The sequence below is a fragment of the Telmatherina bonti genome (assembly GCF_933228915.1).
Source record: "Telmatherina bonti genome assembly, chromosome: 24".
NCBI classification, from domain to species: domain Eukaryota; kingdom Metazoa; phylum Chordata; class Actinopteri; order Atheriniformes; family Telmatherinidae; genus Telmatherina; species Telmatherina bonti.
In genome coordinates, this window is record NC_136633.1 from 17,266,497 (window position 1) to 17,280,963 (window position 14,467).

The 14,467-nt window shown below is 41.5% G+C and overlaps 1 protein-coding gene across 1 annotated transcript in view; it reads left to right on the forward strand.

The window, feature by feature from the left end:
• The window catches only part of ncam2 (neural cell adhesion molecule 2), a gene marked incomplete at both ends in the record, with an annotated part of 361,006 nt that overhangs the window by 240,466 nt on the left and 106,073 nt on the right, over positions 1–14,467 (forward strand). Inside the window, 3 exons of the mRNA XM_079263891.1 lie at positions 1,272–1,478; positions 7,001–7,144; positions 11,507–11,644. Coding sequence (XP_079120017.1) covers positions 1,272–1,478; positions 7,001–7,144; positions 11,507–11,644 — 489 coding nt within the window. The remainder of the gene's footprint in view (positions 1–1,271; positions 1,479–7,000; positions 7,145–11,506; positions 11,645–14,467) is intronic.

Below are 14,467 nucleotides of genomic sequence, written 5' to 3' on the forward strand. Positions count from 1 at the left end.
ATGCTAGCTGCATCAGCTGGAACATAGAAGCGTTTGTGCTGTCAGCAGAGTGCATAATGCAGGGAGGTGATAACACTGTAATGCTAGCAGGTAGGAAACATCCCGACGGCACTTCTAGGGACTTATTTGTTTCCTGTGCGTGCCCACATGAACCACAAGGCTCTGTTGGGTTGCAGCGAGTCTTCAGATCTGTTTGCTTTGAAGCTAACTAGTAGCAAGCCAAGGATGTGACGATGATCAGAGTTAGCATGTGTGACTTAGCGCCTGCAAGTTCAGGCATGAAAAGGCAAATTTGTCATCATTAAGCTTCATGTACTTATGCGCCATGTTGATGTTAAATGCTACCCAAGTCGTCCCCTTTACACTTCCACCTGGGAGCTGTTGAGCAGAACAATGAGCCCTTTGCTGCTCAGGTGAAAATGCAAAGATCCTTCTTTGATATTTGTGTTGCAACAGCGTGTATCCTCTATTTCTCTCTGTTTTCTCTCTCTAGGTAACTGTACTTGGCTCTGTTCCTCCCTGCTCTTGTTCTATGTTTTAGCTTATTGATGAGCCAAGAAATGGCCCTCCACAGTGTCACCATTGTATTTGCAGATGAGTTCTCATATCAAAGGGCACATAAGGATGCCAGGGTTGAAGCTAGCCGTACATCACTTTATTTGCTGTTTGTATTCGTGTGTGTTAAGTACACACAAACAGTAATTTAAGGAAAAATAGTGCAATTTGCAGCCTGCATATGTCCCTATTCATTTACAGACTTATTAGCAGTGTAAATTCAAAATTATTTTACGATCATTTAATTTCCGCCCGTCTGTTCCCTCGACCAGTTCCAGCAACAGTCCTCGGCTCAAAAGCAGAAGCAAAATGGGAGGTAAAACTCGATGGTGAAGGAATATATTAAAGTCATTAGAAAGTCTGGATGTGGCTGGATGGCTGAATGTGATGCCAATTTTCTATTCTCCTTTCCTTACAGGTGTTTTTTATTTTATGTTTGTTTTCTTTTTCCCTTTCATTCAGTTATTTGATATGGACACTTTTCCCAAGAAATGATTTGCTTGATTCAAATAGGAAACAAGGGTAAAGCAGCCAAACAGACTTTTTTTTTTTAAGTACATCAAATCAATGCTAATTAATCCCTGTAAAGGTAACCGGTCAGATGTTTGTAATTAGATCAGAACAGAAAAATCCCGTTTTATCCCACCTGGTAAAAGCAATAGAGCTCATTTCTCCCAAACAGGGTGTTTAATATGCCTTTTTTCTTCTGTTTGCAGCCGTCGGTGAACCAGTCAGGCTGGAGTGGTACAACCCCCAGGGCGAGCGCATTCTTCCCTCCAGGCGAATGGCGCTCCACACAGAGACCTCACGATCCAGACTCATCATCTACAACGCCATCATCGAGGATGCCGGGATCTACCGCTGTCAGGCCACCGACGCTAGCGGTCACACCGCCGAGGCGTCTGTCGTGCTGGAGATTTACCGTAAGCTCACTCGATAACCTGAACACACGCTTACAAGAGATTCAGACACAAAGAGACTAAGGCTGATTCATATTCCCACCTTCACTACAGTTACAAGCTGTTGAAGATATGGGCTCCACCTCATGCCTCTTCACTGTAGCTCCATGTGCAGCTTTGACTTTGTGGGAGAGTGTGTGTTGCTTATGCTCATTCTTGTGATTAAAGTGTAATGACAGCCGGCATTGCCATGGGACTCAGATCCTTCCAGACTTAATGAGGGACGTGGCACTGGGCCTAACCTGCCTCTGTGACCCATTACTATTTCCTGGGCAAAACTTAATGTTAGAAGGCAGGGGGTGGCTCAATCATTGTGGAGACTGTCCCATCACAGATCCTATCTTAACAGCAAGCAGTTAAATTAACTGCCGTTTGTCCCTTTAAAGTGTCCTTGAGCGAGACATTCAGCTTAACCCTTACCAGCTCATTACTGTGATGTCCAGTAGATAAAAAATAACCCAACATCTAATCTTATTGTGTAAAATTCTCCAAGACAAAAGGCCATTCTTCACAATTTGGGATTAATTGTGTTATACAACTGAAAATAAATAAGCCACATGGTGTTTTAGAGGTTGATTCAACCACCTGATCTATGAAATGTAGTATTTTGTAGTCAACGCATTGACTGTAGGAGTGAGTGTGGTTGTTCATCTCTCTGTGTGACCCTGCGATGGACTGGCGAGCTGTCCAGGGTGTACCCTGCCTGTCGCCCAAAGCCGGCTGGGATAGGCTCCAGCTTCCCCGCGACCCTGAATTGGAATAAGCGGTTCGGAAAATGAATGAATGAATGAATGAACTGAAAATAAATAAGCCACATGGTGTTTTAGAGGTTGATTCAACCACCTGATCTATGAAATGTAGTATTTTGCAGTCAACGCGGCATAAATAATGAAAATATTCAGGGTTCTTTGAAAAGAAATTCACTTTGTTTGGCAAAAGAAGAAAGTTTAAGGAGCACTTAGATCTCCATGGTAGATAATGAAAGGTTGTGAATGAATAAAATATGAATAGTTCTGTAGAGCGTTTTAAAATCCTTATAAGGACCTGATTTGGATCTGAAAAATAAAAGCAAAATTGGGAAACTAAAGGAGGATGTCTTCTAATTGAACACACTGTTTAAAGACAAGACAGTGAAGTGGGATTGACAAGAAGAAAAACTCCATCACGACGAAAAGCACCACCCGAATATTTTCATACAGTGCAGCTTTGATCAGGAATTTAATTCAACGGAACATGAGGAAGTCCAGGAAGCCAACACACACACAGTTGATGCACACACTGGAAATCCTCACCTGCTGTGCCGCTGCCTTTTCATCTCCTCTCAGTGAAGCATTAGGAGAGACATCCCAGCCTCAATCACACCTGCCACCACTCAGCCATCGCCTCATTCACCACATAACCAGCTCCCTAACACCATTGTTTCCTTGGCAACTGGGTCCTGCTCAGGCGTAGATTTCCTGAGCAGCACATGGATGAAAACCAGCCTAAAGCTGCAAACCGGTCACCCCTGCCAGCATAAAGCTGGAACAGAAGAAGTCCCCTCAGTCGGACAACATCTTTGATGACCTGTGAGAGTGCTGCCATCCTACCATAAGCACTGGCTTCCCACATGTGGTGGATACTCCACCGTGACTCAGCCGCCTTGTCTTTATAGCTGCAGAACAGTGTTTGCAGAAGATCAAAAAAGAAAAACATCCTCCCAGAAACTTCACTGTTTTTATAACAACGTTGAAATGTGAAAGTGAAATATCCCCTCGATGCTGCAGCATTTTGTCAGGATGAAGCTCTTCTTACGGGATTTCAAGGCGTTTGGCGTGATCTGCATGTCGGAAGTGTCTCTGTGATCAAGGACACTTAAAATAAAATGAAATATGCTGAAGTGCCCTACCTTATGTGTGTTTTATGAAAATAACTGTTCAATAGTGAAAATTAGTTTTGGTAACGTTGTAACTAAATTCAAGGTTTGGTGTTTTACAATGCGTTGTGTCATTTGGTGAACAGCATTGGGGAATAAATACCAGTTGACATTCAGTGATGCATTATGTATATTAATACCCTTTGAAGTGATGAAGTTAAAACATGGACAGGACATTAGCATCCTAATCACCGCTAACCCAAGCATAGCCTCACGGAGCTGCTAGCCTACTGCTAACTCTAGCTTTTACTTGTTTTAAAGCTTAATTTATCTAGAGAATGGAGTCTATGCATGTTAATTTCACATTTACTTGACTTTACTGCAGTGTTTGGAGGATTTTGCAGAAATACACTCGCTGAAAGGCATTTAAATTCCCGATGAAGAAAGTCCGAACAGTGTCTGAGCCAGCTCGTCATTTCCTCACAGTTTATTAGTGCACAAGCCAATAAGGATGGATAAGCCAGCAGAAACAAATGTGGATTCCAGATGAGACAGTCCATCGAAACAGGCTCATATGAGGCGACTAACTGTGGTGTATGTCAGCAAATGACAGAGGGAGGAACTCTGGAGTGCTGAGTGTATTCTCAATTTGCTGGTGTCAAGTGTTCAGCAGTGTGTTGCTCCAGCGAGGATGTTGCCTTTACTGATTCTGTTGTAGAACAGCGTGAGTACAAAAGAGGCAGGAAATGGATACAAAGTGAACAAACAACTGACACCAGAAGCATTTAAGTCTTAGAGAGAGACAGTTGTTGTTTTTTTTTGCGAAAAAAGAAAACACAAATGATAGGGAAATGATGAGAAACCAACAGAGTGAATGATAAAAACATGCAGAGGCATCCTTGAAGATTATGAAGACAGTGAGATGCCAGACACGTTCTCAGATAGAAGGGCGCAGTGGGGGAGTGAAAGCTCATTTTGGGAACAGCCTGGCAAATAATCAGAGCCAAATGCTAATGCTGAAGCCCTGCTAGCTGAGGGGGAACTGATAGGCGAGCTGTGGCTGATTTATTTACGCCAGCGCAACGCAGCACGCAGGTGACTGCAGCTGGTCGCGGCGTTAGGGAAGCCAGGCCTGGCATTCATCACACACGTTCTGAACACGAGTCGGGTTCGAGAAGGGATTGTGTGTTGTTTAAAAGAGGAAGGCCGGTCCAAAAACATCATCCTCTTATCAAAACACCAAATATTTGTCGAGCAGGAGGACACAGCTTTCAAACTGGCATCAACTGGAAGCTGTGGGTGAACTGTTCCTTAAAACAACAGGGAATCCACGGCTCCATGTGTTTCCCTCTGATTCTGCAAGTTTGTGAAAGTGGGCCACTTTCATTTCTTCCATCACTCATTGTATCTGACTTCCAAACATATAACTCACTCATTGTTAATGCATTATATGTCATGCACTTATCCATGGAAACTGAAGGGTGTTGCATCATGAGCTGCAGTTTCGCCACACTGGCTTCATTGCTGGTAAAACAACATTTGATTTGAGATTTTTGTTCACACGGCCACATTACTAATGAAGCCTATAAAACTCTGCTCCTTTACCAAAAGATGAGTGGATTTTGGATTTTTTATCATTTGTATTAAACTTTTTATGATGCAATACTTGGTAGGATAGGCTCCAGCTTCCCACAACCCTGGACAGTTAGGAAAATGGATGGATGGATGGATGGATGGATGGATGGATGGATGGCTTTCCCTTTGGTGGTATGCTTCTAATTGATATGTTGATTTGCATCACATTGCAGTATGAATGGTATAGCCCGGAAGTGTGCTACATCTTCAGAAGACCTGCAGTTGTTAGGAAAAATGCTTCTTTGGCAAATTATAATGTGGTAAAAAAGGTAATTACATATATATATATATATATATATATATATATATATATATACATATATATATATATAAAAGACTTATTTATTGCGCTTATGTTTGAGTTCAGGCGTTTTTAGTTGGTGGAAGCTGCTAATGCTAACTAGCTTCTAAACTTTCTGGGATGGTTTTTTTCTGCCAAATCATGAACCACCGGTGTTGTATTAGCACCTGTCTCTCCTAGTGCCTACATGACAGAAGGGCAGGGTTACTGAGGGGAAAGCTGGGATAATTCCACCGGTTGCCACTGCAAATACAGCAAAACAGCCTAAAAGGATAAAAACTGGGAAAGAGAAGAGAGACTAGAAGAGTAACCAAAAAAGGAATACAGCTCACATCAATCTTGGTACATGGACCAGTTCTCGGCTACTTGCTCTACTTCTGATGGTTTGACTGCATCAACCTCTGTTATCCACAATGATATTTCCATAATGTGAATAAGTCACATTAGCATTTCATGCAGTCAGACTTTATATAAAACATTAGAAACAAACTGCTGCAGATCATTGTCAATTTGAATCATAGTGGCCGATTAGATCTGCTTGATTGGGATGTCACTTTATAATGTAACCTGTGACATCATAACAAATCACAGTCACGCATCTGTGACTAAAACTTTTGTAGTCTGCCTTTAAAGACATGGCTTATTGTTATCATTTGCACTGAGGATCTAAGTGGTAAAAGTCATTTACTGCAACTAAAATGGTAATTTCACTGGAATCCTGCACACGTACGAGATGTGCACGTTATTACGTGCATGTAGAGTAGGAGGAGAGCATAAAGGAGAGTAGGCATGCTTGTCACTGGGAAAAACAGTTCAGGGCGGAGTTTATAGATAAACTAAACTGTTCTGCTTGCTAAATGTTCAAAACTTTGCAGAATCAGGTGCAGCTCATTAAAATGCACATGAAAGAAAAGGATAAACCAGATTCATTCTTGAGAATTTTTCCAAATCACTACACAGTTCCAGTATTTTTTATCACACTGGATTTCTGCAGCGGTTAGCATAGTTCAAATCAGGGATGTCAAACTGCAGTCCTCGAGGGCCGGTATCCGACAGGTTTTAGTTGTTTCTCTCTACCAACACAGCTGATTCAAATCAAGTGGATCCAGCAGCTTCTTGTCAACCTATTTATGAATTTTGGTGAGTTGTGTTGGAGCATGGAGACAAAAAAAACCTGCAGGATACCGGCCCTCCAGGACTGGAGTGTGACAACTGTGGTTCAAATAATGAAATTTCATCCAAGAATTTAAAGATGTTTTCCTTATCTGGTGCAAATCTAAGCCCTTCAATCAGCTGCTATTAAACTATTGACAAAAGTGTTGTACATGGTATTTATTCTTTTGAGTTTCTGTGGAGGGAAATGAATGGGAAAAAAAAAACCAAAAAACAACCACTTGTTCATCTCTAAATTTAACCTGTTACCTACAAAGGTAGGAATTATTGGAACCTTTTCCTGCAGGGAATCCAGACAGAAAATTGAAGATTCATTTTAGAAAAACTTTTCCAAGTTTAGAACATTAAGTGCTGCTTCTTAGCAATCATGGCGATCGGGACAGTAAAAGCACAGCAGTTTCTTCTTCTTCTTCTGCTGATGTGCAGCCTGGAAAAATAAAATACACCATTCTTAGAAGGGAAATAGGATAAATTGTTATATACCCATTTATTTTATTATTGTATATTTGTTTTATCTTACAGAGAGGTTGACATTCCAGGACATCCAGTCGCCGCAGGAGTTTCGTTATGGTGAGACGGCAGAGGTGGTGTGTGATGTCATAAGTTCACCAGTGCCAGTGGTGGTGTGGTACTACCAGGACAACGAGATTACTGAGGAACACCACAGTAAGTCCTAATCATTTGATCTCCTCAAATACTTTCTTGTTACATTTTTTATTTATGTTTATTAAATGCTTCGTATTGTAAAGCAATTGGTGGGCGGGGGGGGGTCAGTCACAAGTAAAAATCATTTTTCCCCATTATTTTGTGAGCAACCATGACATTAACAATCTTATTTTCCCTGAGATGTTGCGTCTTATTACCTGTAGCTCATCATCTAACCACTCACTTTCCTTCAGTCACTGCTTCAATTATTTCAGTCTTGAAAAAGAACATTTTGACTTGTTCTAATTGGAAAACCGAGCGGCAACACTTTGCATCTCCTGTGGCTACTCAGTAATACGTTTTTTTTATTACAGAACATATTTGAGGGCTGCTGTGATGTTATAGGGCATTAAGCAGAAGTGATTAATTTAACTGATTAAAAAATAGTTAAATTGAATGGGTTTAAATAAATTGATCAGTTATGCATATAAACAGCTGCAAGATGCAAATGTGGTTTTCTGACTTTTTAAAAAATAATAAGGAAGTAATAACGGTGTGTTCAGACCAAACGCGTTTTGAGCGTTGAATACGCTCAAAGCACTGAACGCTCGACGCTGGTCACTAAACTGCCACTGTTGTGTCCAATGCCCAAATGCTCCCAACGCTCCTGCCGCATGTGTCTGGAGCGAGCGGCAAACGCGGCGGAAAAGAGAGGAGGGAAGCGGCGCTTTCCTTCTGGTCAGTCTGAATGATGGCGTATTCAGTAGCGATATGACATGGTTTTATTTAATAAATAAAGCTAGAGGACGTTGTCGTAGGGCAGTAATAGTCACTGTTAATGCAACAAGAACCGCACTCAGCAGAGAGCCGCCACCGCCCAAAACTAAGCGTTGCTAGGCAACGTATCCAGCTACATTGCCAAATCAGTAAAATTCAGCTTTTTAGCAAGGAATGGTTGTCCTAAATATTGCACGGAGTAATCGCATCTCAGCCCCGTGTTTGGGTTCACCACAGGAATCCTCCAGGACCTGCGAGCTGATCGCTCTGATTGGTTGACGCCCCGCGTCGAGCGGCCAAAGTTCAGCTTTGTCCATCTCTGGCTTTTGACGCGCTTTCCGCGCGGAACGCCGGCACCCAAAACGCGACGCGAGAGAGCTCGACGCCCCCTTGCCACACCTCCCCATAGACTTTACATGGAAACCTGCTGCTCTTGACGCTTAAAACGCGTTTGGTCTGAACACACCGTAAGAAAGACTAGATTGATAATTGATGTCTTTTCTGAAGGAAAATTCATGTGATTGAACAAGAAGGCCGTTTATTTCTCTGGAAATCTGACGTCAGATGGTGAAGATAGAAAGCGCTGCGTGTCAGAAGTAGCAATTAAGCTAACACACCGCTAGCTTAACACATCTATGCCATTTCTGCCTTCATGCCAAGTTAAATTAACACCTTTTTTGACGGGATAAAGTTCTTCCTGTTTTTAACAAGGCTTTTGTGAGCAGCGTGCATGCATACCACATCGGAGGCATGATAGCCTCATCTGAGGGGCTTCAGGAGAAATAAATAAACAGGACCACTGTGAAGCTAACTTGCGGATGTTGCGTAATGGTCTCTTGTGGAAACTTTTAGGGTTCAATGAAAGTATTTTTAAATCTCAAAAGACAAAAAGGACAACAGTAGCTATTGATGTTTTTCCACAAACATTATAAACATGACAAAAGGCATTCTGTCTTGTGATTTATTACTAATTTGAGGTTATAATGCACGGTTCTTCAGTTCCAGTCCTCCAGAGCCACTGTTATGTGAGGTTATAACCATTTCCACTGCACTTAGCTGGCCCAGATTCATGCCGTATCAACACGCTTTGCAGAACCTCAGAATAGGGTGTTAAAATACAAGAATGAGGAGATCTGCTTCTTTTTAATTGTTTGTGTTGAAGGAGGAAAAGAACTAAACCCTGCAGGGTCGAGGTTCTCATGGACTGCAGTGGAAGAACACAGATCTAATGCAGAATAATAACTAGAAGGTTCCGACTCCTGTTAGAAGTTGAAGCCAGTTGTGTAACCACAAGATGTAAAGATTGATACGGCGTCGGTTTGCGGCACCACCATTACTGAGGTGACTACCTTATGTCTGCCTCCATCAGGGGTGCTCAAAGTCTGTCGTCGAAGGCTGCCGTCCTGCAGGTTTTTCATGTTTCCCTGTTCAAACGCATCTGGCTTTCATTAAATAGACCCAACAGCCAATAAAGTTCTGCACAATGACTGATTAGTTTCAGTCAAGTGCGTTGGAGCAGGAAAACTCCTAACATTTGGACCAGAGTTGAGCTCTCCTGTGTTAGGCAGTGGTCTACGGTTACCGATGAAGGTTTCTTATATGGAAATCTCATTTTGCTGTTTTTTCATGTTAGACATCAGACTTTCCTGTAAACTATGAAAGTTAGAAACAGAATATTTCTTGGGATCAATTTTTTCTTTTAACTAGTTTTGGTTGCAGGACACTGCATACACGATCTGTTTGTGTTATTGACTGAATGATTGTTATTTTCTGGTCACAATGTTTCCCTAATCACAGCAGATATTACATTTCAGACTGTCTCCCATGCTAGACATTAACTCTCAGCAGCTTCTTGACCCTTAGCATTAACTAGCATGACAATCATTACCTGTTGCGTCACATTAAGCTGGATGGCAAAGTGGTTCCATAAAATTTAGTCAGATGGACAACTGCTCAGCAAAATTGACTGTGTCTGTGTTGTTAGAAATAAAGCCCTTTGCCTGGTAATGCTCTTGAGGTGAACTCTTGAAGTGAACTTAATAAAATCGGATAGTGAGTATGTATCTGGCATTGCTGTAAAATTTCAACTTTCCATCCTGATTGATAGCCAGATTTTTTTTATTTTAAAAAAAGTGGAAAAAATCTTGCAGTTTTATTGTTTTGTCTCTTTTTAAATACATTTAGAAGTTGTAATTGTCTCATTTAAACAAGATGATAAATTGGTGTTTTTCCGGGTGCAGCTCCCGCAGGAGGACGTGCTATATCTGCATCTCTTTCAGATCCAACCTCTCTTCTCAAAAAACCAAGCTTGCAATAGAAAGTGCCAAGATAAAAAGCCTTGCAGATGCATCACAGAGTTGATTGTGTATTGTGGAGGAACAAGGAACACACATACATAACAGGATAGAACAGCTTTGCTGTGCTACTTATCAATCAGTGCTTCTTATTCCAGTAATTTATAATGATGATAAAAGTTGTTCAAAGAGACATTCTCAGAGGATTGCTTTTTGAATGCAAACATGCCAAACACACTCGCTTATTGGGATGACAAATGCCGACGAGCCTCGTGGGTTCAGCAGTGTTTCTCATAGAAAAGGCCTGCTAATGTGCCAGAATTGCACTTCTCTAGGAAAAGCATTTTCCTTCTTTTGTCTGGATACATAATAAGACAAGGATATAACATTCTATGAATAGAAACCCCATCAGCCCTGGAGGAGGCATCTAATTTGGACAGGAACCATGTTAACAAGCCACTGAGAGGATGGATTACGGAGCAGCTGGATGGTGACATCGGAGAATGCTGCTTCCCGAGCGGCAGAGAGCAGACTGGCACCCTGCATCTCATTAAAAATACAAATAATGTAGAAAATAAACGTGTCGTACATTTTTACCTTCAAGGATTCAGTCGTTTTGTCGATCATCTTCCACTTCCTGTGATTATAAAGATGATGCGGTTCACTTCAACAGCTCTCCCTGGCAATCCCTTCTTTTTCAGCGGTGTTAAATATCTAAGAGATTTCTTTTTTTTTTTTTGTTAAGGAAAAGTTTTTGTTCTTTCCTGTCGAAGGCTGGCGCCGCCGTGAACAGAACTCATTATTTCATCTCCCCTCCTCCTTGATTTACAGCTCTCTCCTCTGCTTCTTTCTCATCCTCTTTTCCTGAGAAAATGCTCATCACTAAGAACTGATTAGAAAGAGTGACCCCTTGAATCCTTGAATCTGTCACATTTTTTAATTGAAATTCAAATCTTCAGAGGCACTGTAGTGATGAAACATCCAGAGGAAGTTTTTTTTTTTTTTTTTCCGGCCTCTTTAATCATTTCATTCTAATTGCGATGCCTGGTTATAAATATCTGTGCTGCAGAGAATCTCAGCCAATCCTACAGCGGCCACAATGGCGCGGCGCTATAATTGCGGGAGTGTTTATCTGTCTGGACTTTATCAGGCAAATGCGCTGAAGTGAGGATTGACAGTCTAGCTATACAAGAGTGAAGATGGCCATTTTCTCCTGCTGTTTTCTTATCTCATTTCTCTCTTTGTCTCACTGTGATGTTCTTCTGTCGTTCCCTCCCTCCCTAACCCTAACCTGCCCGCCGGTGCTGTGAAGGCAGGTTCCAGGTCCTGGAGAACAACAACCTGCAGATCCATCAGGTGACCAAGGCTGACGAAGGCGTGTACCGCTGCGAGGCCAGCGTGGAGACACGTGGGGAGATCGATTTCGTGGACATAGCCGTGGTGGTCAACGGTGAGGTGTATTCAGCCTTACAGCCAGGTGTAAATGATGCACATAAACATGCATTAATACTCCAGAGTAGTATTAGTACTAACCCTAATCCCGTAACCCTCTCTTAGGTAGTGGGGATGTCATGTACATTTATTTTAACAATAAATTGCAGTATAAAATCATTCGTTCATTATCCTAACCGCTTAATCTGATGAAGGATTGCGGGGAAGCTGGAGCCTATCCCAGCAGTCTTTGGGCGAAAGGCAGGGTACACCCTGGACAGCTCGCCAGTCCACTGTGGAAGTTAGATTTGATCCAAGGTCAACTTCTGCACCTGGTAAACAATGATATCTGTTGAAGTAACATAGCAACTATATCAACAACTATATCAACAGTCAGCTTGGACAGTGCATAGTTGTGACATGTCTGCCCATGTAAAAAAGTATGGCTGCAGGGATGAGCCCTATATAAGTGACTGGCTTTCTCCTGAAGAAGGCCTTCCCCTTGTCCCACTAAAGCTGTATTAGTCTGTAATAAATGTAGTCCCTTCCTGCCATCAGCTGCTGCCGGGTCCTCTCTGTAGCATGGATAGCATAGAATTTATCAACAACACCATCGCAGGGCAAAACAGAGACAAACAACGCTCATTCCTATGGGCGATTTAGATTAGCCAATTAACCTAACATGCATGTCTTTGGACGATGGAAGGAAGCCAGAGAACCCAGAGAGAATACACGCATACACTGGGAGAACATGCAAACTCCACACAGAAAGGCCACTGACCAAGCCCCGCCCCAGATGAGGATCAAACCAGCGACCTTCTTGCTGTGAGGCCACAGTGCTAACCACTAATCCACCGTGCAGCACAGTATAAAATGATGCAAAAAATTAATCGTAAAGATGTCTGAACCATTATGGCACATCAATAAAACTTGCAACAAATGGGTCATCCTGCGGAACATCCTTCAGGCTTAACAACTGTCAGAAACTGGGAAATAACTTGTTGTTTATGAGTTAATCCAAAAGTAAAAGAAAAATTGTTAATTCAACAGACTGATTTGTTTCAGCAGGCGTAGCATAGTTTATGGGATTTTACACTTTATGATGTGAAATTAATCAATGCATGCTAATCGTAAAACCAGGATTGTTTCTTTAACAGTAATTATACTGAGAAAATCTGTTTGCGTGACGTCTCTATGAGCAAATCGGGAGGAACAGATTTATTTAAAAGAAAAATAAATTTTAAAAAATGCCTTTAAAAGAAAATGAAATTTGGAATAAATTTCAGTAAATTGAGCTTGATTAAAGATGGTGATGATTCATAGTCCAGTTCTTGAGCCATTTCTCTTTCTCAGACCGGCTTCTGGCAGCCATCTTTCCATGGTGACCATTTCTGATGAGGCTTTAGCGGGCAGAAGATGGCTCAGCTGAAGGATGCTGTGTCAGGTCCCTGACAAACGCCTCTCCAGTCCTTCTGGAAACCTGTTGCTCCAGACTATGTTAAAGGATAACAAGAAATACTGGCTGCTTGGAAGCAAAATATAAAGAAATGAAGGGTCACTTCTGACTTTTTAGTTGTTTTTATATTTAAAATTGACAAGAAACATAAAAAAATTCGAAAAAAGAGGGGGAAAAAAAGCTATTTATGTTTTTGACTGAAGCGACAGAGGTTCTTGATCATTAATTTACGTGCCTTTTGTGCATTAACACCTTATTGTTGGACTGTGTGGCTTTACAGCTGCTTCACAGCACTTTAAAGCGAAAAAAATAATACTCTTAAATTCTAAATGAATAAATATGCAACCTTCCTTAACCAAGAATAACATCCTGATTCAAATTCAACATATTCTTGCTTCTCTTTAACACAATTTCTAAAGGTTAGCATGAGTTAGAGGTTTTTGTTTTCAGAACTCAGTAACAGTCATTCTTTTCATTGAGAAAGTGCCGGCAGCCAAGGTTACAGGTACAATGAGCGAACACGGTTAGCTCAGGAGCGGCCCACCTTCCAGCTGCAATTACATTATTGCACAGATTCAGAAGCATTTTTGTGATCTGATAAAGTCAAACCTGTGGTTTGACCTTTGCTACCTCAGCAGCTTGAAAGGAGGTTTTATTTTTCTCAGCTTGCAGTTTGCTGCAATACAGAGTATAATAGCTGCACGTTGTAAGCTGTCAGTTTGCTGAGGATGATTTAGTCTTGTTGAAGCTGTTAGCAGAGAGCTGTAACACCGGCTTGACACATTTCAGAGCTTGTTTACAGTGTTTCGATCATCTGCAGTCAAGTCGGTGATTCTGGAACAGCACCGACTGATGTGCACAAACTGAGCTTGAAATTTGTGTCAAACGCACGGACCTCGTCTTGTGATATTACAACAGAGTTGTCAGATTTGACAGATTCAGCTCCACTGACTCAGATAACTTCATGATTACTGGCTTACTTTCTCTTAAACCTTTTATTAGAAGGATTATTATCTTGTTTTTTTCTTTAATTCTCTTCATTATTTTGTGTGAGAATTTCAATTAGGAGTGGTTTTGAGTGCTGTGGTCCAAACATCAAAGGATGTCGTTTTAATTTTCTCATTGCTTCTCATTTACAGTGAGTCACCTGAGACTGCTGCAGTGATTGAAATGTGATTTCACTGAGGCCACAAGCGTCTTGTAATGCTTGAACAGCTGCAGTATTGTCTCTGCCTATGTAATTCTCTCACACCTAATGTAATAGCAGAGCGGGCTTCAGCCCAAAAAAGTATGAATTGCATTCAATTTAGCACACCACTTACCTCATTTCTGTGGAAGATCCAATAAGTCTGCTCAATGAGGCACAACCTATTATTGCAGCACTGC